Raw genomic sequence first — 27,690 nt, 5'->3', positions numbered from 1 at the left:
ATGTTATAAAATGATTTAATGTTTGTTTGCCTTTGTAAATGTCCCTGACAAGGCCTGTCAGAACTGCCTTTTACAGACTGGGTGTGCATCCCCTCCATCCTGCTGACCCTTGTCTGCGTGGCTCTGGGTGCAAAGGCTGCTGTCCATCTGCTCACCTGTCTCCATCTCAGAATGGTTCTTTGCTGTTCCCTCTGTCTGTGACCTGCTCAATCCTGTTCTTTGCACTGCTCCTTCCCTCACTATAGTTTTGTCTCTGGTTAAGTGCTCTCACCAAAAAGAGAACCCTGAGCCTTCCTGTCTGGCTGGCCAGGTGGGTGGGAGGCTCTATCCTTGAGCTCTATCCATGCGAGAGCTTCCAATTAGTATTTTAATACCCCCGGTGCCCCCAAATACAGACTCAGCCATTCAAGGAAATCCTGTATTAGGAAATATAGAGCTATGGTGACCAAGAGGAGTAAGAAACAAAGAATGCAGGAGAAGCGGAGACAACTACGGAGATGGAGAAATCTGAAAAACAAAACACCAAAACCAGAATGGGCCAGAGAATGAGCACGCTGGAGTGAGGGGGTAGAATTTCTGGGGTAGGGCAGGCACCTAGGGAGATTATATCGAAGGGCTGTTATGGAGTAAAGTTTAGTTAGCTACAAACACAGCAGATAAACCTGGCACATACACCTTTAATTCCAGCATTTGGAGGCAGAAGAAGATGGATCAATGAGGGTTCCACGCTGGTCTGGTTTGCACAGTGAGTTCCAGGTGAGCTGGGGCTAACATAGTGAGACCCAATCTAAAATCACAGCAAACACATACAGAAAAGAAACAAGGGATCAGTTTTTGAATAGTTCTAATAATATAAACATTAAATATTGCTTTAATATAATTGGTATACCCATAGTTAGAGAATGGGGAAGGGAAGCCTTCCCCTCTCTCTGAGCCTCAGGTTCTTCCCGACCTGAGTAGAGGAAAAACAGGCATTGTCTACAGCTGGCATGTTGCCTTGGGAACACTGATTAGACACAAAAACAAAACAAAGCAGTAAGTTGAAGTGGTGGATTATGGGAGATGCAGAAGGGTTGGGGAGCCGCTGCTTTTCAGTAGCGGCTTTTACAGTCTCTCCTTTCAAAATTTATAAGCAAATTACTACATTGATGAAATTAAAAAATAGTCATTAATTAAAATATGCCTTTTGGTGCCCCTTCTTACGGACACATGTTCCTGGAGCAGTTTGATGCATGATTGGTTACTAGGAAGTTTCTCCAGCATGTGGAAATGAACTTGCTGGTCAGGCTCATATACTGAACCAAGTCTATTTCCCCTTAATTTGGGAGTAATTAACTTGGGTTTACCTCAATGGAAGTCACGTTAAAGACGTTTATCATTTCCTTCTGCACCATGGAGACAGATTGGACTATGGCTCAGAGTTGTTGGAGCTGCAGGTTTATTAAAATTGAGTAAAGCTGTATTATATTAAATTAGGTTTTAAAATTACTTTATATTTGGTGACGTATTGTTTCCATGTGTATAATCTTCAGCAAACATTTACCTTTCTCAACTAGCACACTTCTAATTTATAACTTTTCCTGTCTAATCAAACACGTTCTCCTTCTGTGCCTCCACAGGGATCTCTGTTTAAACCGTCCTTTAAACAGATGACGTGTTCCCCCGCGTGCAGAGCATGTGATATCTTCATCCTCTGCAAGCCAACTTGCCCTCCTCATTCCTCACCACTTATATTAGTCACTTTTTTTGTTGCTGTGGTTAAAACAGAAACAAAAAACAAAAAAACCACCATGACCAAAAGCAACTTACAAAAGGGTTGGCTATGGTTCCAGAGAAATAGCACGTCTGTCATGGCAGGGAAGTGTGACAGGGCAGCAGGAATAAGAATCTGAGAGCTCAGTCTTCAGTGGCAAGCTGGAAGCAGGGAGAGCCCAAGGCTTTTATCTCAAAGCCAGTGACACACTTCCTCTAGCAAGAATGCACTCCTACCCTGTCCCTCCCCCCCCCCAAAAAAAAGAGCACCACCACCTGGGAACCACGTGGTCAAATGCCTGAGACCACAGGAGCCTTCTCATTCAAACCAGAGCTCAGCCTTTGTCTACAGTCAGTAATGTTTATTTAAACACAGTTCAGTGTTTTAGGCTGATAGTTTTGTCATAAAGATATGGATGGTACGGAAGGTTGAATGCAGGTAGGCAGATAGATAGAGACAGATTGCTGGAGAGAGACAGACAGACAGAGAACGCTCAAGAGCAAACAGTAGTCGGGCTGGGTGGAAAGCAGTTTTAGATAACAGAGATTACACAGCAAGCATTAGTTGCTCAAGCTTCCCACGTGTAAGATCTCTGATCCCTTCCCAAGCAGAACCTAAATAATGATCTTTCTCTGGAATCCAGCACAGTTTACCGAGCTAACTAATAAATGTAGAACAGTAACATGTTCCATTAGAAAGACCTAGAATAAGGGGTGGGCTATAGCTTGGTAAAGCACCCACCTAGCATTTTGAAGGCCTGGAGTTCAGTCGCTAGTACTGCCTTTCTGCCCTGTACCCAATAATCCCCTCCCCCCGAAAAAAGAAAAGAAAACCCTGTGGTAATTTTAATTTGTTCTGAACACAGCCTTGGTGTGCTATTAATCCCTCAGTGTTTTAGCACTTCCACCCACGCCCCGGTTTTCTGCCTCCAAGATATTTGAAAACACTTTTAGACCAAACCCAAAAATGGTCAAGTAAATTAATATTGAAGATGAGAAACTGCAAGTCTGAATTCCTAGAGGTATCAGTATTGAGTACTGTGGATACAGCTGCTGTCTGTGTGTCTCTGTGTGTCATGCTGGAAAGTGACCTGGGCGCTTATCTATGTGCTGTAGTAGTGCTCTCTTGCTTGTTTTCTTGGTGTCTTCTCAGTTTAAACCCTAGATGTGCCACTTTCAAGCCTCATGTCTTCAAATACGTGTTTTCTTGTTTATTTGTTTATTTGTGGTACTGGTGGGCGAACCCAACACCTTGTACATACAAGCACGTAGTCCAGCACTAAGTTACTATCTTAGGGTTTGTATTGCTGTGAAGAGACACCATGACCACAGCAACTCTTAAAGAAAAAAGCATTTCCTTGGTGCTAAATTATAGGTCAGAGGTTTGGTCTATCACTGTCACTGTGGGAAGCATGGCAGCATGCAGGCAGACATGGTACTAGAGAGGTAGTGGAGAGTTCCGCATCCGATCATCAGGCGGCAGCAAGAGACCCTGGGCCTGGCTTGAGCACTTGAAACTTCAGCGCCCACCCCCAGTGACACTTCCTCCAACAAGGCCACACCTCCCCAGAGTGCCACTCCCCATGGGGCCATTTTCAGTCAAACCACCACAGTTACTCTCTAGCAACCGAATAAGTGTATTTAATTTTAATAATATAATATTTTTATTAATTGAGGATTTAATATCCTGTGTTTTGGTCATCCTCACCCTCTCTTTCCCATGACTCCTCCTATATATACCCCTCACTCTACTCCCTCCCAATTTAATCTTTTTTAATAACCTACCTAGTCCAATTTGTGCTGCCTACATATATGTTAGTTATGTTTCTATTGATGTGACAAAACACCACGACCAAACAAGTTATAAAAGCTTAATTGGGCTTACAATTTCAGAGAAGCAGAGTTCATGATGCTAAAGGCATAGAATAGCTGATGCACACCTCTTGATCCACAAGAAGGAGGCAGAGAGGGTACACTGGTAATGTCATAAGTCTTTTGAAACCTCAAGCATTGTAATAATTTATATAATAAGAAATTTAATAAAAATAAGTTTATATAATAATTTAGACTCTTGAGGGCTTCTCTTACCCTGGCTAGTTCCCAAGTAACAGACAGAAAAACCCTAATTTATAAGCTGAAAGCACTAGAGCTGGGCAGACATCAACCCTCTAAGCCATTTTGCTACCTCCTAACTACATTTCCCAAGTTACTTGTAGATTAGTCATTCTGTCTGGACTGGACTGCTCCATCACTCCGTCCTCATAGCCACACACTCATGGTCCATTCTTCCCATGGCAACTTTTTTTTTCTGGGTTCCTTTCCTCCTGCTACATCTTCTGCTCCCTCTCTCTTTTTCCCACCTTGTGGTCTGTCTCAGACCCCAGGCCCCAGGAACCTAAACGCCACCTATCTCTCTTCTGTCCAGCACAGGCTGTTAGTAACTTTATTAGCTAATGGGAGGTGGTGCACAAAGTTACATAAGAATGTGGTTTACGTAAGAATGTGCTCCTCTGGGTGTACCTAGATCTTAAGGGCCCTGTAATCAGCATTAGAATATATAGCACTATACCAACTCCCAACACTCAAGCCTGCCAACAGTGACACACTTCCTAACAAGGCGAGACCTCTAATCCTTCCCAAAGAGTTCTGCCAACTAGGGACCAAGTATTCAAATATATAGGCTATTATTCAAATCACCACATTCCACCCCCTGACTCCCATAAGCTTGTGGCCATATCATACTGTAAAATGCATTTAGTCTAACGTCAAAAGACCCCACAGTTTTTCCGTCTCAACACTGTTTAAAACTCCAAGTATCTTCTGAGACTCAAGACAGTCTCTTAATTGTAATCCTCAGTAAAATTAAAAAAAAAAAAACAATTTACATTCTTTCAACAGAATATGCATTACTATTCCAAAAGGGAGAAATGGAGGGTCAAAGTGGGGCAATATTAGACTGAAACAGGATAGAAACCCATCAGGGCAAACTAAATCCTGTAACTGTGTGTCTGACATCAAGGGGTTGAGATGCTCTGTCCTTCCAGCTTTGCTGCCTACAGCACATTTCTGTCTTCTGGGTTGGTTCCACACCCTGTATGCACCTCTCCATGGCAGGTATCTCCTGGCTCGGCTATCTCCAACATCTTGGGGTCTCCACTGCAACTCAGGCCTCACAGCTTCATGTAATGGCTTGTTTGGGACTCTGTGCAGGGACTCCCCTGCCACACACCTGGACTCAGTGGTTCTCCTTAACTAGAGGAGGGCTATACAGCCCATTTACTAGTGGATCTTTCATGATTAGAAAGTCAGACCCACACAGACAACGCTGCCAAATTCTGCTGCCACCTGGGATAGCGCCTGGCTCCCCTGAATCACATTTGCGGTAGCTTTTGTTGTTTTGGAACAGGGTCTCATTCAGCCCTGGCTATTCTGGACCTCACTATATAGACCAGACTGGCCTCAAACAAACAGAGAGAGGCCCGCTTCTGTCTCCTAAGTGCTAGGATTAAAGGTGCACGCCTCTACACTTAGCTTGTTTGTTGTTTTCAGGGGCACGCCATTCCTCACGCCTTTCCCTTTGGCAGGTTGGAAGCTTAACTGGGTGAGGTCTTGCCCTGAGGTCACTCCTGCCTTTATCCCGTTTCAGATCAGGAATCTCCTTAATTTTCTTACCTCTTGCGTCACAAGCCTTGGCTCTAATATAAATCTCCTGGTGCTTTATTTCTCCTCAAACTGTACATTTTGTATTCATTTTGCCCCATTTGCTCTTTTTCATTATCGACCTGTGTCAGAGTGATTATGAATAACCACATGCAGACACAATAGTCTGTTTTGAAATCTTCTTTGTCAAAGAAATTAATTTATTACTTTTCAATTTAGCCTTAGGCAAATTCTTAGGAAAATGGCAGAAGGCAGTCATATTTTTTGTCAAATTGTCTCTAGCCCAGTTTCTAGTATTGTTTCTCTCTGAAACCTCTTGAGCTAGGCCTCCATAGTCCATATTGCTCTCAGCATTACTGTCATCTAAGTTCCAACTAGGATGGCCCCTTAAGCTCTGCTTATAGCATCCAACTGCTTTTCTAGGTCAAAGTCACAAAGTCTTCCACTTTCCTCCACAAAACCACAAGGTCAGGTCTGTCACAGCAATAGTCCAGTCTCTGGTACCAACTTCTATAGTTACTTTTCTATTGCTATGACAAAGTGCCAGGCTCAAGGCAACTTATAAAAGAAAATATTTAATTGACCTTATAGTTTCAGAGGCTTAGAGTCCATGATGGTAGAACAAAGACATGGAAGCAGGCACTCATGTTGTGTGAGCTATTACGTGGTACCTGAAGAGAAACACTCCCAGGATAGCTGAATAAATCATGGAGGAGTCTTTTTCAGTGGGAAGCCTGCCAGCAAGGTAAACCTGCCTGTGAGTCTGCCTTTCTCAGTGGAGACCTAGTAGCTCTCGGAAAAGCAGGTCCTGATTTTCACACGTGACATGGTCTGACCCTGCAAGTGCATGCAGCCTTGCAGGGGGCTGCTAAGGTCTTCTCGCTGCCGCCAAATCCAGAAAGCTGCAGCTCACTAGCCACACCATCAAGGAGATCCGAGAAGGAAAAATCTGAGCAGGCAGTATAAACCAAATGTCCTCTGTATTGATTAAAGCGACAAGACTTACCCTGTTACCTGGAGAGCCAGCTGGGCTCCTCCATGGTGACCCCGATGGCTTTGCTGGGGACAGAGGTCATCAGTCTTGGGCTGTCACACAGAGCCACATTGGCCTTTGGCTGCCAGACCTAGAAGTCTGAGAGATGTTTTCCTCTGTGGAGGAGGAACTTAGGAGAACCAACTACCTTGTTAGGGCAGAGTAGCCAACCCAACAGTGTCCACAGTTTGAACAGGGCCCTGGCATGGGCCAGTTTATTGTCCAGTGGCCAGCATTACCATCCTCGGAATAAGCTCCAGGTGGAGTCTGTTCCTTCCCAGCTTCCTCGTAGGTGTCCTCACCGCTGCCACCAGAAGCTGGTATTTTCAGAGGAAGCCTTTTTTCACTAAACTCCTAAGTGCCAGAGCAGCAGGCCTGAGGGCTTGGGGGCCGTCATCTAATCTATTAAGTATATCTGATTTAAAACAAAACAGAACTTTGCTTGTTTTTAGTTACTTGCTTAAGGCTTAACCTTGAAAACATATACGGAAGGCGAAAGCTTGGCATTTGTACTTAGCATGTCTACAAGTGTAGCTCTGAGCATGTTAAAGAGTTTGATCCTTTGTAAGGTGACTGACCACTAACTTACGTGTCTTAATTATCTTTAACAGTTTACAAGTTGATAGCTTCTATTAGATTAGGATTTTACAGTTTTATTCTCGTAAAGTTTTAGCCCTAAAAAGTGAAATTGAAGATTTAATTGAAGATCTTTTAGCATCAAAATAAAACTTTAAACCTTAAGTGCAGTCCGCAGAGAGGCTAGGGACTGTACTTTTCTGGTCCTTTCATAGTGTACCTTTACAGACTATCACAATCTCTTATATGACTCAGTTTATCTAAGTAGCAAATCAAGGTTAGCAAAGCTAGTAAAGACGTTAGTGGTTAGGCATACATCTCCAAGTCAATTTCTGTTAACCTGAGTAGACCTTAGATAAGGAGAAACAATCCATACCAGACGTTCTCAACCTGTGGGTCATGACCCCCATGGGGGTGGAAAGACCCTTTCACAGCGGTGGCATAGCTGATATCCTGCATATCAGACATGTATATTACAACTCATGACAGTAGTACATTGAGAATTAGAAAGTGGCAATGAAAATAATTGTACGGCTGGGAGTCGCCACAACAGGAGGAACTGTATTAAAGGCCCACAGCATTAGGAAGGTTGAGAACCACTGAGCTGTAGGCTCTTTGCCACACCACGTGGGCCACTGTCTTCCTGCCCTACCAGACAGGAATGCTTTAGTGTTTCCAGTTGCATTTTTCGGTCAGTTCAAACAACCAGTATCTCAGTTTCTGATGCTCATGGCTGTGGCCCTAACTCTTGCCTCCCTCCCCTAGTCCTAACTTCTCTTCTGTCCCTTCTCATCCTCAGTCATTCACCTGCTCCTGAGCTTTTGCTATCCTTCCTCTGGAATAGTACTGATCCCTGCCATCTCAGTCTGTCCAAAACCCTGGCCTGATCGTAGTCCATGAAATTAAACCTCTGCAGGTCTTCCCTCAGCCATATTTTTAATCAGAAGACCCAACTAAGGATGCCAGTCCCTGCTAGTTACTGTCAGAAGCTGGCTAGAGGAAAGCAGCCCTAAGACAGGAGGTAGAGTTGACTCAGCTGAGGCCAGTCCTGTACTCACCAGAAAGGTGTTCTTGTCTGATGCACAAAAGAAGGAAGAAGGGACAGGCATGGGGAGATGGAAGAAGGAGTTCTTTTTTTTTAAGTGAAGCTATTAAACTAAAGGATCTCTATGTCCTGCTGTTCTGTGTTTTAATGGGCACAGAGACACCCATGAGTGGTTAGAAACCCATCTGTTTGAATGAGTTCCTGTATTAAACACAGTTCAGAGGTGGACGCCTCCAACACAAGAACCCTGGAGATGCAACTCCACAACATCAGATCCCAGGCTTTCAGTGGGTTCAGTGTCAGCTACCTCAAGCATATTTCATGCTCCAAGAAATACAAAGAAGCCAAGCCTGAGCCTTAGACTTTCCAATCATGAGATAAGCAAGTCTGTCCCAGCTTTCCTGGAAGTGACCTGGCTGATTTCTCCCATTTGGCAGCTCCTTTCATCTCCTTTTCTACCTGTTTCTGCATCTGGTAGGACTTCCTGCTTTTGGTTAACCTCTGGTTGTTGTTGGTTTTTGTTTTTTTCCGGACAGAGTTTCTCTTTATAGCCCTGGCTGTCTTGGAACTCACTCTGTTAACCTGGCTGGCCTTGATCTCAGAGATCCATCTCCCTCTGCCTTCCCAGTGCTGGGATTAACTGTCTTGACCTTTTAAATGGACTCCTTGGGCCTAGTCCTCTGCGCCCTGAGCTGGTGCCTTTTCTTAGCTCAGAGATATATCTGGTCCCAACTGTCTACTTATAGTGAAAACTGGAATTGGCAAAATTATTAGGAATATCTCTGCAAATATCGAACCAGTGACATACGCAGTCCCTGCATTTTGAGGACAGTCAAGGACAGACGTTCTGGTTCAGTCCATGACAGTGCTTTGAGATAAAGCTGACCTTCAGAAGATCTGGTATTCACACTGGCATCTGCAAGGACAATAGTAATTTTCCTGCTGGGAAACCATTCACTGACCTAGATAGATTTTACTAAATATTTCCATAAATATCTCTTTGCCTTCCTTAAAAGATAACATTTTTAAATTTCTGTACTTCCCTCAGTAACTCAGCCTTTTTCAAAAGAGCAAAAAGTAACTGAACACAGTAAAGGAAATCTCATTTATGCTGCCTTGCATGAGGATTAAAAATCACTAAAAACTTTTATTCACATCTCTAATCACCATAGCCTCTTCAGTGTTGATCCCCAAATTTTTCTGATTGCTCAGGCATTATATCCAAGAACATTACAAAGGTAAAAGAGAAAATTGCCTGCATTTCTCTCCTGCAAAGCTTTGTATTTTGTTTTTAAATCCTTGCATATAAGTGCATGTTCATACAGCTTCAATACCTTCTTCATCAAACATATATTGTTTTAAAGTCCTATTTCTCAAAAAAAAAAAACTGTTCATGATTTTATCCTCATCTGTTATTTTTAATAAATAATTAGGACAAAAATCATCATACAAAAATGTATCCTAACCCAAAATATCCTGGAGCCGTGCTGCTGCCTCCTTATTCTAGAAAGGAGACGTGATGATCGGAGGTCTCAGCCGAACTGAGAAGTTTTATGAATGTTGCTTTATCTGGTTCACACCACATGGTCATGTTAATATGGTGGTGAAATCACATGGCAGGTCCTTTCTTTAACCTTAGTAAAGATGGCCACCAGCCACGTGGTTGCTTCCATCCTGATGAGGTCATCGGCCAAGATAATGGCAAACCACATTATTGCTATTTACTTCAGGGTGAGCCCATCAGGTACACACCCCCTTTAAAACAAAATCTGTATTCCTAAACAGGAGTTGAATCCAGGTCAGGTTACCTATAAACATGGTGTAGATTTTTAACTATCAACCCTTTGTTACAAGTTTTAAGCTCACTTTTTGTGATAGATTTTATAAAAAATTTAACTTACAAATCCTGAGGTACAGAAAATTACACAAATCATTCCCTAGCAAGCATCCTAGAGATACAGGAGAGGGGCATGTTTAGAGAGTTGAATAGAAGCAAGAAGAGGAGGATGAGAGAGCAGCAGCAGTTCTGTAGGAGGAAGAGTTTACTCCTTTCCTGGGCTGCTCTGTGTTTCTCTCCTCCGGGTAACAGAGTCAGGGGGCCCATCTGACCGAGGACAGAGACTTGGAGGAAACTTTTAAACAAGCATGCTTGGCTCTGGAGAGAGAGGGCAATGACTCAACTCCGGAGCCAGCTTTTCCAGTAAAGTAGATGCGACAATATCAGATATTATCCATACCCAGGGATATTTGAATCTCTGGTAATCTGAATTCATTGACCAGAGGGAGAAACAGAACAGGCAGGAAAGACGATATCCTTTAGAAGTAGAGATAAGAGGAAGCAGGGAATAGCTTCAGTTCTGAGTCCCCTTTTTAAATTCCCCTTCCGGTTGTGTCTGGTCTTCCGTTTTATCCATTTGCTGAAGCATTTGTTGCAGTTTTTCTATACTTGGACGTGTTTTTCGTTTATTTTCTGGGTCACCTATCCATTTTTAACATTTACTTACTTGTTTTGTGTGTACAAGCACATATTCACAGACACACGGCCCAGTACACACGTGGAGGTCAGAGGACAATAGTAAAAAGGAGTTGACCCTTTCCTTCGAGGCAAGCGTGAGCACCTGTGTTCAGGTTCACAGCATGCGTGTAAACAGCTGGGTGCAGCCTGTCCCGCCTACCCAGCGTGGGGAGGAAAACAGGAGACAGGCGGGTCCTTCGAGACCACTGTTCTGCAAGCCTAGCAAAAGCAATGAGCTCCATCCTCAGTGAGCTAGTCTGCCTCAAAAGATAAGGTGTGAGTGATCAAGTAAGACACCTGACATCAACACACACACACACACACACACACACACACACACACACACACACCGTATCAGTGCAAAGTCAAAGTGACTGTCACCTGTTGTCTAAGGCTGAGTCGGGAAAGAACTCCAGCCGGTGAGTTTGAGACCAGCTTTTGCAGTACAGTAAGACCTCGTCAAAACAAACAAAAGCGCCAGAAAGAGTCTGAACACCAGCGCATCCCGCCCCCTGCAGGCTCCCTTTAACCTGCCAGTGTCTGCTGCCTCAGTTTACATTTCCTTCTCTGCTCCCTACAGTGCTTCTTTCCCAGGTTGATTATGTAAGTTTTAACCATGCCTGGGGCTTTCCCTAAGCTTCTGTGGTGCAGAAGGGAGGGCTCCGAGCGGGCTTGGATTCGCAGGTGAGTGGGGGCGGAGGGGCTGAGGGCAGTCTGCAGCGCCCACGCCCATCCAGCGTGTTCAAATTTAACTCTGCGCACAGCTCTGACTCACCGGCAGTCCTTCTGGGAACGCTGGGGCTTTTTTCTTTTTCCCTCATGGGGAAGGGAGAGGGGGGGAGGCCAGAGGGAGAACAGAACAAGCCCCCTGCCTGCTGCCTTGATTACTCTCCTGCTGCGGTGTGTGGGCACAGCCCCTCGTGACAGGTCAGCCGCTTCCACGTGTGCAGTCAGGAAGATGAGAGTGATTGCTGGCACCCACACAGCTTCCTCCTTTTAACAGAGTCTGGGGCCCTGGCCCAGGAAATGCTGCTCCCTAATCAGCATACCCCTTCCCCCGGCTGGAGAGATGGCTCAGCTCACTGCTCTTGCAGAGCGCTCAGGTTCCCAGCACCCACTCGGGGCTCACAACCGGCTCTAGCTCTAGTTTTAGGGATTCAGATGCCCCCTTCTGACGCCAGGCACACGTGCGGGACACATGTAGGCAAAGTACACATAAAAATTAATCCTTGAAACTTTTTTTTTTTTTTTTTGAGACAGGGTTTCTCTGTGTCCCCTTGGCTATCCTGAACTTGTTTTGTAGACCAGGCTGACCTCGAACTCAGAGAAACTCGCCCAGCTTTCAAGACTGTTTTAAAACAAAGATCTCCTCTGAAAGCATGTCTCGAGGCTTGCCTCCTTGATCCGGGTCAAATTGACAAGTCACACTGCCAAGATGGAATCTGATGCCTCTCTGCTCAACCCACTTTCCCCCATTTATTTATTTGTTTATTGTGTGTGTGTCTGGCCTTCTGTCTGTCAGCCTGTCTGTCTGCCCTCTGAGGCCAGAGAGGGCATCAGATCCTCTGGCTCTGGAGTTACAGGCTGTTGTGATTGATTGCCGGACAGGGGAATGGGGAACAGAATTCAGCTCCTCTGCAGCAGCTGACCCACTCTTACTCACCCAGTCTCTCTCCAGCCCAGCCCACTCTCTTTGCAAAGAGTGTATCTTGCTTCTCCGTTGCCTCTAATTAAGCTCCTCACTGCCTGGACTATTACTGTGCCCCTTGTGAGTTCTTGGGGGCACAAAGCCATAGAGCGCCGTTGGGGTTGATGGAGAGGAAACCTCCCCATAACCATTTCAGTCTCACCCACTCTGGTGCCACTCCTGGGGTCTGGCGGGGGCAGTGGCTTGGGGACAGCTGGAAGGTTCTCTCAGCCTGGGACTGTGTGTGTGACTCTCCCACACAGTGAGGCACCTGCTGTTTCCACCCACACTGGCATCACGATTGCTTTGTAGTGGCTGCTCTAGGGGCCCATCAGTAGCCTCTGCCGGGAGCTGGGTGATGTTCCCTGTGACTCATCCCGTCATGGCCCCAGGCCAGCAGCTACAAGGGTACCTTTCCTGACCATAACAGCTCTCGGCCCAGGAGACACGCATGGGCAAGTGCAATTTACCTTTTAAAATCCCAGATGTTAAAAGACAAACTCCTGAGTTTCAGATGTAACAACTTTGCTGTGGGTTCACCTCACGTTACTATGGCAGTAATCACAAAGAATCTTTTCTTCCTTGAGCACTTGATGTGTGCTAGGCTTTGTGTTAACAGCTCATTCAGAACGTTCAGCAGCCCTGTCGTCTGGAGTGTAGACTGTCGTTGTATGGGTGGAAACATGAGATTCAGAGATGATGAGTGATTTGCCCAGGGTCACATGGCTCCATTCCAGTTTCCACCTTTGACCACAAACTTTTAAAAGGCCAGCACTGAAGTATACCTTGCAAAGTAACCATTTAGAAATCTGTCAATACTGCTGCCTGGCGTTGCTCAGAACTGATTTTGTGAGGCTTGCTTTGTAAATTAAGCCTGTGAAACATAAAGGAATCCTTTCTTTTTCATGGCTGATGTTTGCTTTTTACTGCAGGCCGTGTTGCCTTTTTGATCACCCGCAGTATGTACCAGATTTCAGCACTGACTCATGACATTTCCTGAAAAGGCAGTGCCATCCTCTGGGGTTGAGATTTGCGACTACTGAAGATTCTAGGACTGAAGACAGTTTCTGATGTTTCATAGCAGAGTTGGTTTTATAAATAAGAGTGTTGGATGCTGTGTGTGCCTTTGGGGAGGGACCCTGAGCTCTGTAGGTGCATAATAGCATAGGTTTTCAGTTATGTACCTGCAGATTTGAAGCAAGATGGAAAGACAGGGAATTAATGGGGACATGGGAAAAGCAAGGAGCCCCTCACCCTGGGAGTGAGGCTGTCACCGGCTAAAAAGCAAGAATTCCAGCATAGTTACCATGTGCTGTGAAGACTGCTGACAGAGATGATATACCTTTCATAGACAGATATTTGATGTTCAAGTATTGATGACCCAGGCTTACGGCCTGAGTGTATCCCAGGCTTACGGCCTGAGTGTACGTGATGATGGGTAGGGCCTTACTGCTTTCCCAGGACATTTTCTGGAAATCCCAAGCAATGCTATTAACTTTGCATTACAGAAGTCCTACCTTCCTGTATCCTGGGGCAGTTCATCAATTGTGGTCTCTGGCCAAAGGCCCTTCAAGAATCATCTTTAAGTTTCTTAGCAACCCTTTAAAGACGGTAACTTTAAACCCTACAAAAATATGACAATATATGACTACTGTAAAAATAACTTTTAAACAAAGATGATCCAAGCCTCTCCCATACTTGGGTATGTTGTACTGTTCTCAGCTCTTCTCTGAGACGTCACAGCCATGCTTTGGGGTCTGTCTTGCTTTCTTCTGAGCACCTCTCTTTCTCTTAATCCTGTGCTAACGCCTACAAGAAATAGTTTTATTAGACCCCAACTCTTCTGACCCTGAAATTCTTTTCTGTGTCAAAGCCACAAATTCAAGTTTGGCTGGAGCTAGACGACCCTGGAGGCCTAAGGAATCCCTGAGGTGCTACTTCAGATGGCAATGGGAGCTCTGTCTCCCGTCTCCCTCAGGTCTAGCACCCTGGTATGGAAAGAAATCACTTAGGAAACCATGCATCTGGCAAAACCCTCCTGAATACAGGAACGTTGTGTCACAGACAGTGTTGCATTCTCTTGGAAATGCCCTGCTAATGTCAGTGCTGCAGCTGGCTGCACCACGGAGTCTTGTCTGGCCAGCGAACGCTGTAATTTGGGGAAGTGTGGGAGATCCCATTCCTCCTTAAGGAGAAAAGATCGGGTTTCAGTTCTTCAGCACACAGGACCGGTCTCCCTGCTAGCATGACTGGATCCAGCCATACTTCAAGCATCATTTTCCCCCACAGTGAATGCATAAAAGAATGGTAACATCTGTCTAAAATAACAATTGCAGGAGAGTGAAAGGCCTTGGGTGCAGGCTTCAAGGGGCCACCAAGACCGCTTGCCTTTGGGGGTAAATAGGTTATTGGAGATATTAAAGCCATGGGCAGATGGATAGCAGCCAGGATTTTGGTCTGAGGAATTTGGTCCCAGCACCATGAACAGCGTAGTGGGGGCTCTGAGGAAAGTCATACCTGGGAGGCGAAGTGGGACTTGCTTCTTACCGGTCTCGGAGGAGCCTGCGAGTCGGCTGTTTCTGACTTAACATTTTTACCTTTATTTGTTGTGGCTGTGTACACACTTGCATGCCATGGCACACTTGTGGAGGTCAGGATGGGGCTTGTTCTCTCCTTCTGCTGTGTGAACCTGGAGAGCAAACTCAGGTCGTCAGGCTCGGCAGCAAGTGGCCTCACCACCGAGCAGCTCGCTGGCTCGCAGGCAGTGGCTAAGAGCCATGGTGCTGTCCAGAAAACCCAAATTCCATTCCCAGTGCCCACACCAGGTGGCTCATAACTCCAGCTCCAGCTCCAGGGACTCTAAAGGGACTCTAAAGCCCCTCGGCTTCCACAGCTACATGTACCCACGTGCAAATACCCACACACAGGCATGTATGCACGTGGGCAAAAATAAGTTTAATCTTTTTGAAATGCTTATGTTTGTTTATGATTAACGGCAAAGCTTCAGGCATCATCATTAGCAGCTCACATTTCTCCCAAGTCTGCTGAAGAACAGTCATAATCAGAGGAGCCGTGTTGGAGCTGGGGGGTGTAGCTACTTGGAAGAGGCCCACCTAGCGTCCAAGGAGCCTGGGGCCAATCCCCAGCATGGCATAAACTGCACACGGCGGTGCACGCTGAGGCAACATAACATGAGCTCCCAATCACCTGCTTTGCTTTTCCTCTCACAGGGGCTCCGGACCGCCCAAGCCAGGGTTTGAGCAATCCACAGGAAGGCTGAAGATTTGCTTGTTCTGTGTTATGTGTGTGGTTGTTCTGCCTGCCTGCACGTCTGTGTAGTGCGTGTGCCTGCGGGGCTGGCAGAAGAGGGCGTCGAATCCTCTAGCCTGAGGTACAGGTGGTTGTGAGGAGCGCTGTGGTGTGGGGGCCCTCTAGAAGGGCAACCGGTGCTCTAATTCCGACCATCCCTTCAGCCCCTGAAAGGCTGCATCTTTCAGGGCTATCCTGCTGGGCTAACTATGATTGAAAAACAGAAGAAGCCCATTTCTTACAAATATGAAAATCCATGTAGTGTGCGTGTATGCACATATGTACATAAATGTAAGTGTGTGTACATGGATACACATAGGTGCATGCATGTGATCATGTGTGCATATATGTATGTGTACATGGATATACATATGTACATGCATGTGGAGTTCTGAAGATCACTTTCAGGAGCAGCACATCTCCTTTCACCATGGGATCCAGGAATCAAAATCAGGCCATCAGGTTGCTAGAGCAAACACGTCCAGACACTGAGCCATCTCTCCAGCCCTGGAACGTTTTGGTTTCTTAAGAAAAATGTACAGTTTCCCAAGATAAGAGTGAGATGATAACAGTTCAGAACACTGGCAGGTTGAGGTGCCCTGATGTGGGGCTTTGCCTAAGGGCACATTTCTTCGACTTTTTCCAGCCTCCACTTTCCTCAGCAGTGGCCTGTTACAGGGCGCTGTCTCTGAGCATTGCCTCTGCTGTCATTAACATGAAGGGTGGCAGCATTTGCCATTTCCCTCTGGATGATTCGTCCAGCTTTGGCTTTCAGATATAAACAAGAACCCACAGAGACTGCCTAGCTTCAAAAGCGCCTGACCATCCTCCTTGTGAGGTATTAATTTGGATTAAATATCTTGATATCCACACACCCTCTTTGTGATCTTGTTTTTTAAAGGAATTGTTGCAAATCCTAAAATGCATAAACTGTGGGTGGCAGGGTTGCTAGGCATGAGGGAGGCTCAGGCTTATTCAAGTTTTATGATTCATTTTATTAGTCTGGTAGGATGTAAGTTGACTTAGAACCCCAGTGCAGGTGTTGTTATACTGGGGAAAGAAGGGAACAAACCAGAAAGAAGACTCAAAATGCTGACAGAGTGACAAGGAGCCACCCCTTCCAGCCTTTTTTCAGAACAGCAGGGGAACGGAAGAGCAGAAGGGGAAAGAAGGACAACTGTCTGGAGCCCAGTGAGACAGGCCCCGACCCAACAAGTTTCAGCAAAAAACCATCAGTGGGTGCCACACATCCATCCATCCATCCATCCATCCATCCATCCATCTTAATAACTTATTTGTGCACTAACAAAATCAGATTCCTACTCTTATATTATGACAGCCCACTAACAACCTTTGCCTAGAAACTATAGAAGTGTATAGGAATAGAATGAGTTAAAGTTTTACTTCTGAAATAGTTGAATGTGCTGAGTTCTGCTAGCTTCTTCATGCCCCTTCCTCTTATCTTGGGAAGGCAAATGTATGGTGGTCTGAATGAGAATGGCCCTCACAGGCACATATATTTAAATACGTGGTTCCCAGTTGGTGGAACTGTTTGGAAAGGATTAGGAGGTGTGGCCTTGTGGAAGGAAGTGTGTCACTGTGGGGTGGGCTTTGAGGTTTCAAGTGCTCAAGCCAGGCCCAGTGTCTCTTGCTCTGCCTGCTGCCTGTGGATCAGGATGTAAAGTTCTCATCTACTGTCCCAGCACCATGCCTGTCTATCATGGACTAACCCTCTAAAACTGTAAGCAAGCTTCCAACTAAATGCTTTAAGAGTTGCCTTGGTCATTGTATCTTTTCACAGTAATAGAATAGTAACTAAGACAAAATGCTTGCAAAAACCTGCCTTAAGAAATGATTACTAGCCAGGTGCAGTGACACATGCCTGTGACCCCAGCACTCAAGGAGGCAGAGACAGGCAGATCTCTGGGAGTTTGAGGCCAGCTTGATCTTCAAAATAAGTCCAGAACATCCAAGACTACACAGAGAAACCCTGAATTGAAAAACAAAGAAACAAAAAAACAAAAACAAAGAAAAGGAAGGAAGGAAGGAAGGAAGGAAGGAAGGAAGGAAGGAAGGAAGGAAGGAAGGAAGGAAAAGGAAAGAAATGATTACTACAGCTATCTTGTCAAACCAGAGATCTGTTTGCTAAGAAGGGATGTTTTAACTGTTCCCTGCAATATTTATTCCTGCAATTCTGTCTAAATGGTGATCGAAATTTCCACTTTCAGATGGTCCCGTAGACATGAGTTTTAATACTTATCCAACCTATAGAATCTGTAAGCAGCACTGGGTTGGTGCTGAACTTTTGTAGAGCATTAGTTTGGGCATGAGTCTCCACAAATCAAGCTGCGTACTCTGGGCGCCTGCTGGGTTCCTTGTTGGTCAGTGTTTCTAAAGGAGTCAACACTTTAGCTTCCATTTTGGGTCGTGTAAAATTGGGAAATGCAGTTTTAGATAATATGCTGTGGGAAGATGTGATTGGCTGAATCACTGTTCACCAACAGTCCCTGCCTCTCCCTGCAGGGTAAGTTCCCATAGGTGCATTTGAAATCAGGCTTGGTCAATGAGACAAGTAACGGAGCTTCCTAGCCATGGTGCTTCAGCATGCTTTTACCCCTGTCATAGTCAATCACATTAAGGTAACTGCTCCATCAGACTGGATTCTGGGGTGAGGGTTGGGTGAACAGATCTGCTTGTATGTGTGTGGGCTCATGTGACACATTCCACAGACCTGAGAGCTAATGTTCTGCTGTTTCACACCCCTGAGCTTTGTTACTTGTTTATGTAACAGCCTGTCTGGCAGGAATAAATATATTCTAAAGGGACATTTGTCATCCCTATCCAACTGTTGAAAGCATGGACCCCAGAAGTTAGAAATTGCCTAGAAGTCTCCTACTGAGAAGAGAAATGGCTGAAGTCTGGGGGTCATCCAGAAGTGGAACTTGTCTCCTGAAGAATTAAGAAGTCTGACTTGCTCGTGGGTTGGAGCACAGACAATGATGGGCAGGACCATAGCACAGCAGGGCTGCTAAGTCATGCATTCTTCTTGCTTTTTATTTAAACCCCTTACAGGCAGGGGCTGAGATTAGACCTGAGTGTGGGCTGCCGCATTGACTGAGTCTCTTTTTTGTGCTTTTTGACTATTCATTTGGCTCTTTTAACTGGCTTGTTGGGATGGGTGGCTGAACATTGTTGAACAGGCTGTGAACCTGAAGCCCACTAATGCTTGTTGTGTGGCAAAATGTAGCCCGTTCTGGCTGGTACTGAAGACTCACTGAGAAGTCATATCTGAAAGGACACACAGAAAAGCCGGTATGGGAACCAAGCGTGCATGCGTGTGAAGGAACCGTGCTGTGGTCTTACACCGGAAGGAACTTAGGGAGGAGAGCACCTGCTTTGGGTCCTTTCTGGTTGCTGTGATAAAACACCATGACCAAAAGCAACTTATAGACTGGAGCATTTATTTGGGTCTGTGGTTCCAGAGGGATGAGTCCATTGTGTGGGACACATGGCTGCAGAGAGAGTGGCTGAGCCGGTAGCTGAGAGAGTGAATGGGAAGTGGGAAGAGCCTATAAACTCAAAGTCCACAGTTAGAAACAAAGACTAAATATTCTCTGTGTTGCACAAATGAACACACAAAGTCCAAGTACCTGGGCAAGGCGATTCATCTTGAAAATGGTACACCAAAACCCTGGTGTGAGCAACAGACTGGGGCAACATGGCTCCTGTCCTTTATCCCTGACAAAGTGTAGGAGGCACGTGGGTTCTTGTGCTCACAGGTAAGCACCAGGGGAACTAGGAATGCTAAAACATTAGATTGTCTCTTCACACGGAAAGATGTGTAACCTGCTTCCTGTATAGAAGTCTGGGAAGGGGCATGGTTAATGGCCTGGTGACCTTTGTGCTATCTGTGTGGCCAGACCACACTGGATCCTCTCCAGACCCTTATCTCGAGCCTGTTTTCTTAATCTGTAGAACCTATCTTTACAGAAGATAGCACTTGGGCTTTACACAGAGTTTTGATGTAGTCCTGTGTTAATCTTCGCTGTGCACATGGGATTGAGTTAATTATTATGAGGAAAGTGTCCAAATTGTGCCGTGCTTAAATATGCCTGAAACAAACCACTTGACGACAGACTCGAAGTTTGTGCCAACACCTGCTGTTAAGTTGTGTTGAACAAAACTACCTGCTTGCCTCCTACAGGTTATTACTGTAATGGTGTGGTCACAGAGAGCCCCCACAACAGAGGTGGTGACTGCCTCTCGTCCCATTGGCAGGAGCGTGACTTCACAATCTTGGACAATAGATACACAGGAGAAGAGGAAGGTTTGGGCTCAGGAAACTTGAATCTTCTTTGATTAAAAAAAAAATGATCATTCTCACACCATCCTCCCGTACAACTGTATCACTAAAAGTTCCACAACCTCCCCAAACAGTGCCACAGTTTAAATATATGAGCCTGTGGAGGACAGCTCTCATTTGAATAACCACAGTAGTAAAGCACACCTCTTTAATTAGGGATATCCTGGCCCTGTCTGTGAGGGCGTTTCCAGAAACAGATCCTGAGGGCTGTAACCCAGTGAATGGTTAAACCTGGTGAGAAATGTGGAGTTTGAATCCTCTGCTGGCTGGTTAGCAGAACTGAGGAAGGTGGAACCGTTGCAGTAGGAGGGGCTGGGAATGCTTTTAAGTATATCTTGGCCCCATCTTGTTCCCTCTCTCTGCTTCCTGGCCACAGTGAGGTAAGCAGCCTCCTCTGCCACTTACTTGTTGCCATGGCACTCTGCCTTACCATCACCCCATGGCAATGGAGCCAGGAGATTGAAACTGAGCCAAAATGAACCTTTTCTCCTTTAAGTAATTTTCTCCCAAGTATTTGTCATAGCAATGAACAAACGGAGCAGTTCTCATGTGAAGGAACTGCACAAGCAGATGTTCTAGAGAGGCGCTCAGTGGGTGCTCAGGGCAGGAAAGAAGCCAGGTACGGCTGCAGACAGCTGTGAGCACCCATCAGCCTTCCGTACACTCATAGGGCTAGGCAGCAGGTGGCAGGAATTTCATTCATTCAGCGATCCTGTTCACTCCCCCAGGGAGCAGCCAGTAAGAGGAACAGAAGTGTGTAAGGAAAAAAAAAAAGTAAGGTCCAGAGCAGAAAGGTATAGTACCACAGAGCAGGGACTGTCATTTTCAGGCAATAGCACCTAATATATATCAAATGATAGTGTTACCCATCGAGACAGTGTCCTCAGTCCTGTTATTACACATAAACATGCACACATACGTGCTCACACACAAGTAAGTGTAATTTAAGAATTTTAAATAAGAAAAATTCCATGTAATTTAAATAGTGAAGAATCATTAGTTCCTGCTAAGACTAACAACAGTAAAAACCACTAGCTCATGATCTGAGAGAGGAAGATGCACCACCATGTGAATGAGTGGGTACCATGAGGAAGAGGGATTCATAGCAAAAGGATGATGGGGTTCTCAAGGCGAACCAGCATGCTGTTGTGCAGTGGGCCCCTTCATCCCACAATCTGTTCTTTGAGAGTGGATTGTGGATGACAGCTCCTACCTCTTCTGGTCTTTGTCATATGAGACTGTCCTATACACTGTAGGAAGTCTATATCCTGAACCTGCTCAGTGACAGGTTAAATATAATATGGCTAAGTAGTGTATGTAAATAATATAGACGTAACCATTTCATACAAGTAACACTTTATAATTATGTAATTGCTCACCCAGAACGTTTCCCAGACACTTCACAGAGTACATATCACTGTTCCCAATTGAGAGCCCTATAAATCCATGCTGCATCTGCAGGAAGGCTGAGGTGCAGTTTGAATGTAAGGGGAACTGTGCACACTGAGTGGAGGTAAGCATAGTTTTGGAAGATTCACTGTTGTCCCACACAGGACATCAGGAGGAGATCACTGGGACCTCGAAGGGCACAGCAGCGGCATGACGAAGAAGAAGGGCATGTAGTTGCTGCACAACACATTTGAAATCCAGTCAGAGACTGGACGGCCTGGAGGCAGCACTCAGAGCTGATAAGCTGAATACACTCAGGCCATCTATCTTTGGTCCTTTGTAAGAGGAGGGCTTGTTTCTTTGAAGATGAGATGCAGTGTGCTTGCTATTTGCATGAAAAACACAGAAGATGGGCCAGTTTTTAGGCTTTTGTAGACATCTTGTAGTAACCAGGCTTAGAGCTAGCTGGTAGTTAAGAGCACTGACGGCTCTTCCAGAGGTCTCGGGTTCAGTTCCCAGAAGCCACCTACCATCTGTAGCTCCAGATCCAGGCGATCCAATGCCCTTTTTGGGTCTCATCAGGCACCAAGCACACACAAGTATGGAACCAATACATGCAAACAAAACACCATACACATGACTAAAAACAAAATGAAATGCACATGACGTCATTGAAGCCTGTATGTCTGGGTGTACTGTCTAGTAGCTGAGAGGGCATTCCACGCTCTTGGAAAGGAATGTGAAACCTCAGTGGGAGGTTTCAGGAATTTCCCCAGTTCTCCTGGGACTCTCCTTGCTCTGCCATCCTTCCCATCAATGCTCTCTGCATCTTCCTGCCTTCCCTGTGAGGAACCAGATTATCTGTAGGGGAAAACATCAGGGATCACCCTTGTGGGCAGCACCATTTATAGGACATTTACTTGCTAATATCTGGGCTTTTGTTTAGTTGGTCCTTTAAAGTAGGAAGTGTTAGTAGTTCCCTTTAGAGATATGCTTTAAAACTTTCTGTCACAGTGTCAACCTCAGTGCCGCAAATACAACACGAAGAACTTTTGTCATGAATTACTCATGTTGGAAGAGTGGTTGGTTTAATTTTTATTGTTGTTGTTTTGATTTTTCTAAGACAGGGTTTCTTATATTCTTGGCTGACCTTGAACTCACTATGAGCTAAGGAGGACCTTGGATTTCTGGTCTTCCCGACTCTACCTCTAAATGCTGGGATTACAGGGGTGTAACACCAGACCAGGGTAGTGGAGAAAAGAACCCAGGCTTTGTGCATGGTAGGCAAGCACTCCACCAACTGAGCACATTGCTAGTGAGAGACCAAATAATTGAAAATTGGTTTTTTGGGGTATTAGTTTGGGGCTTGGAGCACAGGCCTGAGTGAAGGCCAGCCAGGTGGAGACATGTCCAGCCACCTGGGGAAAGGAACTAGCTTTACTGCATTCTTTTCCTGCCCACTAGAGATACAGTTGCTAGGAAACCAGCCCAGATGGTCAGGCCAGAACCCTTTATGGTCTTGGCATCTAAAATAAACCAATCATTTCAAAAGTCAGTTTCCTTTACCCAATCATGTAACATCAAAGCACATAACTCCCTGCTTATGATTTTTCCCTTTAAAAACCTTGTCTCCCTAGACTGTGGGGCCGCACTCCTCCTCTTCAACCAGGGAGGTTCAACCAGGTTCAACCGGGCTCGAGCTTGTAATAAAAGATCCTCATGTATTTGCAGTGGAGTCAATTCCTGGTGGTCTTTGGGGGTCTCATGAACTGGGCATAACATTAGCCCTCATGAATGCTTTGCGAGTGAAGTCTGACCTGATTTCTATCACTCCAATTTACCTTAAGACACTCTTACATGATAAAACCAAGTGTCATCATAAAGAACTTGGCAGTCATGTGTTCCAACCATCTAACTCACAGCCCTCATTCACAGCACTCCAGCTGTCCCTTTAATAGACTTTATGTCCCAAAGATCTAGTTCTAAATCTCCTGTTGCTGTTAGTTGGCATGCTACCTTTTCAGCTCTTACAGTTCTCAGTCTTTTCTTGGTTTGCATGAACTCGGCACTTAGCAAGAATACAAGGTGGAAAGTCTTCCCCATGTGATTTTCCGACATCTGGACTAGAAAGACCAGCATCTGCCTCCCTCCTTTTGTAGCCACCCAGAGCTAGGATGGGGTGGTCAAGAGGAACTTGGGAAGGTGACTGGTCAAAACTCTGTCCCTAGCAGAGGGAAGGGACTTTTCTTTTCCTTTTAAATATTTATCTGTTTGTTTAATGTACACAGGTATTTTTGCTTGCATATATGTCTATATGTCTATGTGAGGGTGTCAGATCCCCTGCAACGGAAATTACATACAGTTGTGAGCTGCCATGTGGGTGCTGGAAATTGAACCTGGGTCCTCTGGAAGAGCAGCTAGTGCTCCTAACTGATGAGCCATTTCTCAGCCATATTATGCCATTTCTCAGCCATATGAATGCCTCTGATCTTTGAAGCTAAGCAGGGTTGTGCCTAGTTAGTACTTGGGTGGGAGACTTAGCTTTCCTATTTTTGTCTTCCTTCTTCCTTCTCTCCTCCCTTCCCCCTTCCTCTTTTTCCTGTGATTGAGGAGCATAGGGTACAGAGAGGTACTCTTGGATAATCTTAAGCCTAACAACTGGGGTTCAATCCCCCATGGTAGAAGGAGAGAACCAACTTCCATGGGTTGTCCTCTAACCTCCACATGCAAACACGCAGAGAAGAAGAGAGAGAGAGATCAATGACTACTATATAAGCATTTTTAAAAGAACAAATGAATGGTGAAATGAAAGATGCTTTTAAATAAATGCATAGACAATATCTTGTATTGGGATTAGTAGCGTATGATGTCAAAGCAGTCTGTCTTGCCCTGTCAGTCTGATAGGAAGTGCCATAATTAGATTAAACAGCAGTGCTGGCTGGGAGTTCCACTGTCTTCAGCAGCCCCCACTCCCTTGTCCAGAGGGGCAGATGCTGTTCTTTATGAACTACATTCATCATAGAAGGAAATGCTAAATTTCAGGTGGAAGGTAGTAATGATGGCTAAGAACTCCTGATCCAAGCTGAAAAGATAGCTGATTAGTTAAGAGCACTTGCTGCTTTTCCAGAGGACTCAGGTTCCATTCACAGCACCCACATGGGAGCTCATAACCCTCAGTAACTCCATGTCTTATTTGGGGTTTCTATTGCTGTGTAGAGACACCATGGCTTTTAAAGGAAAACATTTAATTGGTGCTGGCTTACAGGTTCAGAGGTTTAGTTCATTATTGTCATGGTGGGAAGCATGGTGGCACCCAGGCAGACATGGTGCTGGAGAGGTAGCCAAGAGCTCTCCATCTGGATCCGCTGGTAGCAGCAAGAGAGAGGGGCCTGGCTTAAGCACTTGAAGCCTCAAAGCCCATCCCAGTGACACACTTCCTCCAGCAAGGCCACACCTACTCCAACAAGGCCACACCTCCTAATACTGCCACTCCCTACGGACCTATGGGGTCATTTTCATTCAAACCACCACACTCCAGTCCCAGGGATCTGACACCCTCCTCTGGCCTCTCTAGGCATACGACATATGTGGTACACAGGCATACATGCAGGCAAAACAGCCATATACATAACATAAAAAACACAAACGAAGAACTCCTGCCCCCTGCAAGCTACATATCTCTAGGAGCAAGCATGTGACATAACACAAGGATAGGAAATACTTGTGAAATCAGTTGATTCTGCCTAGACTCAGCGGCTTGGGAGCAGGAAGTATACAGAGATACAGAGAGGCATTTTGCTTTTGGTTTGATTTCTGGTCTTAAAAAGTTACTTGTGTGTGTTGGGGGCGGTTATAGGAAGTACATGCTACGTGTGCGTGTGGGGTAAGAAGAAAGCTTGCAGGGGCCAGCTCTTTCCTTCTGCCTTTCCTTTGATTTTGGGAATCCATCTCAGGTCATTAGGTTTGTGTAGCAGACGTCTTTGCCCACTGAGCCACATCACCGGTGCACTTCTTGATACTTTTGACGGCCTGTTTAAGAACTGGAATGTGTTTTGTCTTGCAGGTAGCAGTTCTCTAAGTGCTGAGCAAAAAGGCTCCTGGGACTCCGAGACCTGGCTTGATCCTTCTGTGAAAGGACAGTTGGAGACCTGCGAAGAGGATGATGGGCTTCGGAAATCCCTGGACAGATTCTATGAAGCGTTTGTCCATCCGCTGACAGGCACTGAGGATCAGCTCTCTGCACCTGTGTGCCAGTGCCTGTCTCAGACGATCTCTGAGCTCCAGGGCCAGGAGAGCAAAAAGTATTCTCTCCGAAGTTTCCAGATGGCCCGGGTCATCTTCAACAGGGACGGCTGCTCTGTCTTACAGCGGCATTCCAGGGAAACCCGCTTCTACCCTCTGGAGCGAGGAGGCAGCTCTGTGGATGATGAGGAGCCCACCCCAGGACTGTCCAGGGAGATCATTCATTTCCTCCTGGAGACTGCACTGAAAGACTCCTAGGTGGGGCTAGTGTGAAAGCAGGCACTGCCTGGCCCTCAGAGTCCCTGGGTGGGTGGGGCTCCTCCCGGCAGCTTTCTGTTTCCAGCCATTAGCTACAAGCTTTGCAGGTAGAGGCTGCACCAGACCTGGTGGCCTGTCCGTGTGCCATCCCACCGCTCACCTTAGTCAAGGCTGCTACTGACTTACCTAGGGTTGAATCCCAGCCCAGCTTCTTCAGAGTGCTCTCCTGGGACACGGCCAGGGCTGGGACTTTGGCAGGAAATCACTTCCCTGCTTGGCTTCATCCCTCCTCCTGCTCACCCACTGATGTCTCTGCGACCTTTTCTTAATAAACCTCTTCTATCTGCAACCTTGCCTCAGTCTACTCCTGGGAGAACAAGCCTCAGAGGACAAGCTTCTGGGAGATGAGTGTTTTGAGGATATACATTTCCGTGCTGAATCAAGGGTAACAATTACACAGAATTGTAAGTGAGGACCAACAGACTGGCCTAGAGCATTGTAAAGATTTGACTATGCTTCCAAAACAGTATGTCACATCTTAATCATACTGGTGGCTCCTCTCCAAAGCCAGAATTCCCTGTTTTATACTGACAGTGGGGAGGGAACACTTGGACCATCTACAAAGCTGTAATTCACACACAAAGGGGCTTCTCAGTCTACACTAGAGTGTGGTGTGGAAGGTGAGGAGACGGCCTGAGCCCTCCTCTCCAGCTCCCACACAGTCTGTGTGACCTTCTTCCCTTCTGTTTGGAGGGAATAAGTAGTCACACGGGCAGCTTTTCCCTCTGCTTGTGACTCTTGCCCTCTGTCCACTGCCAGCACTTCAATCATCCTCTGAAGGGTCGCCCCTCATCCCTGCCCTGATCTTGCCTCCGGCACCCTGAGCTCCAGCACAAATGCTGGCCTGGAGCGGGGCTTTGCTGTCACCTGTGCCTGTTCTCCAGGCAGGTGCTTAGCCTGACAGGGAGCTCTCTAAATAGCTAGTTCAGGCTGGTACTAGCAGATGCTCTCCTCTGCGGGTTGTGTCCTGAGCCCCAGTTTGAGGATTACGTCAGCTCACACCAGGAACTTGAAACAGTAATTGGAAACCTCATAGAGTTCTTCAAGCACATTACATCAGGAGAAAGGCTTACTTCCCTCGTTTGCAAGAATGGCAAAAACTGTCAACACTGTGCAGTTAGATTTTGAGAATCTTGGGGTGAAGTTTAATTGGCATAAGACTGCAAAGCTTTTCAGAAAGTGGATTATGCAAATGCAGCAGCCAACTAAAAGTCAGGGCACCGGTGAGTCTCCTGGGGACTCTGGAATGGAAAGAAGCCTAAGGAGAAGCAGGGATGTGTCAGACTTCCAGCTCAGGGAAGGTCACAGGCAAGAGACTCACGAAGAGAGGGCGAGGAACCTGTGGAAGCGGGCCCACGTGGCAGGAAATCAAAAACGAGTAGGACCTGGAGAGACTCACAAACGTGGCTCCAGCTTTCCCTCTCACAAGCAGGAATTTACCGCTCTCTCCCTCCAATATCACACAACTGATGAAGTGTCAGACCCAAACCAGGAGGCTAAGGTAAAGGCTGCTGCTTTGATTGTTCTAGCTTGAAGCCTACCAGTAGACACCCCTGAAGAGTCATTCATCCACAGAACACTCACAGTTCATCTCCACGGCTACCACCACGGGGAATCTGGGTTACTCTGTGCCTGATTTTAAAAGACAACAACAAAACTATTCGAATGTTCACGTTGGGAAGTAGCGGGTTCTATTCTGAAGGGAGATTTTAGTATCAAAGATTGTCTAAGCCTCCCTGATATCAGTACCGAAGGTGTTCGGCAAGAGGGAGCCTCCTGAGGCTGTTGAGAGTGTGGGAGA

At 45.9% G+C, this 27,690-nt stretch overlaps 1 protein-coding gene across 4 annotated transcripts in view; it reads left to right on the top strand.

Moving 5' to 3' along the window:
• Nucleotides 1–26,436, top strand: part of Shld1 (shieldin complex subunit 1) — a 59,129-nt gene extending 32,693 nt beyond the window's left edge. For all 4 annotated transcript variants that reach the window (XM_055603369.1, XM_055603378.1, XM_055603385.1 and 1 more), the window contains exon 3: nt 25,393–26,436. In XM_055603369.1, the coding sequence (XP_055459344.1) occupies nt 25,393–25,829 (437 nt within the window). In that variant the 3' untranslated portion in view covers nt 25,830–26,436. The remainder of the gene's footprint in view (nt 1–25,392) is intronic.
• The last annotated feature ends 1,254 nt before the right edge of the window (nt 26,437–27,690 follow it).

Source organism: Psammomys obesus, unplaced genomic scaffold (assembly GCF_907164565.1).
Source record: "Psammomys obesus unplaced genomic scaffold, mPsaObe1.curated_primary_1811, whole genome shotgun sequence".
In the NCBI taxonomy this organism is placed as follows: Eukaryota; Metazoa; Chordata; class Mammalia; order Rodentia; family Muridae; genus Psammomys; species Psammomys obesus.
The sequence above is the reverse complement of the archived record's forward strand: the minus strand, read 5'-3'. Positions and strand labels throughout refer to the sequence as shown.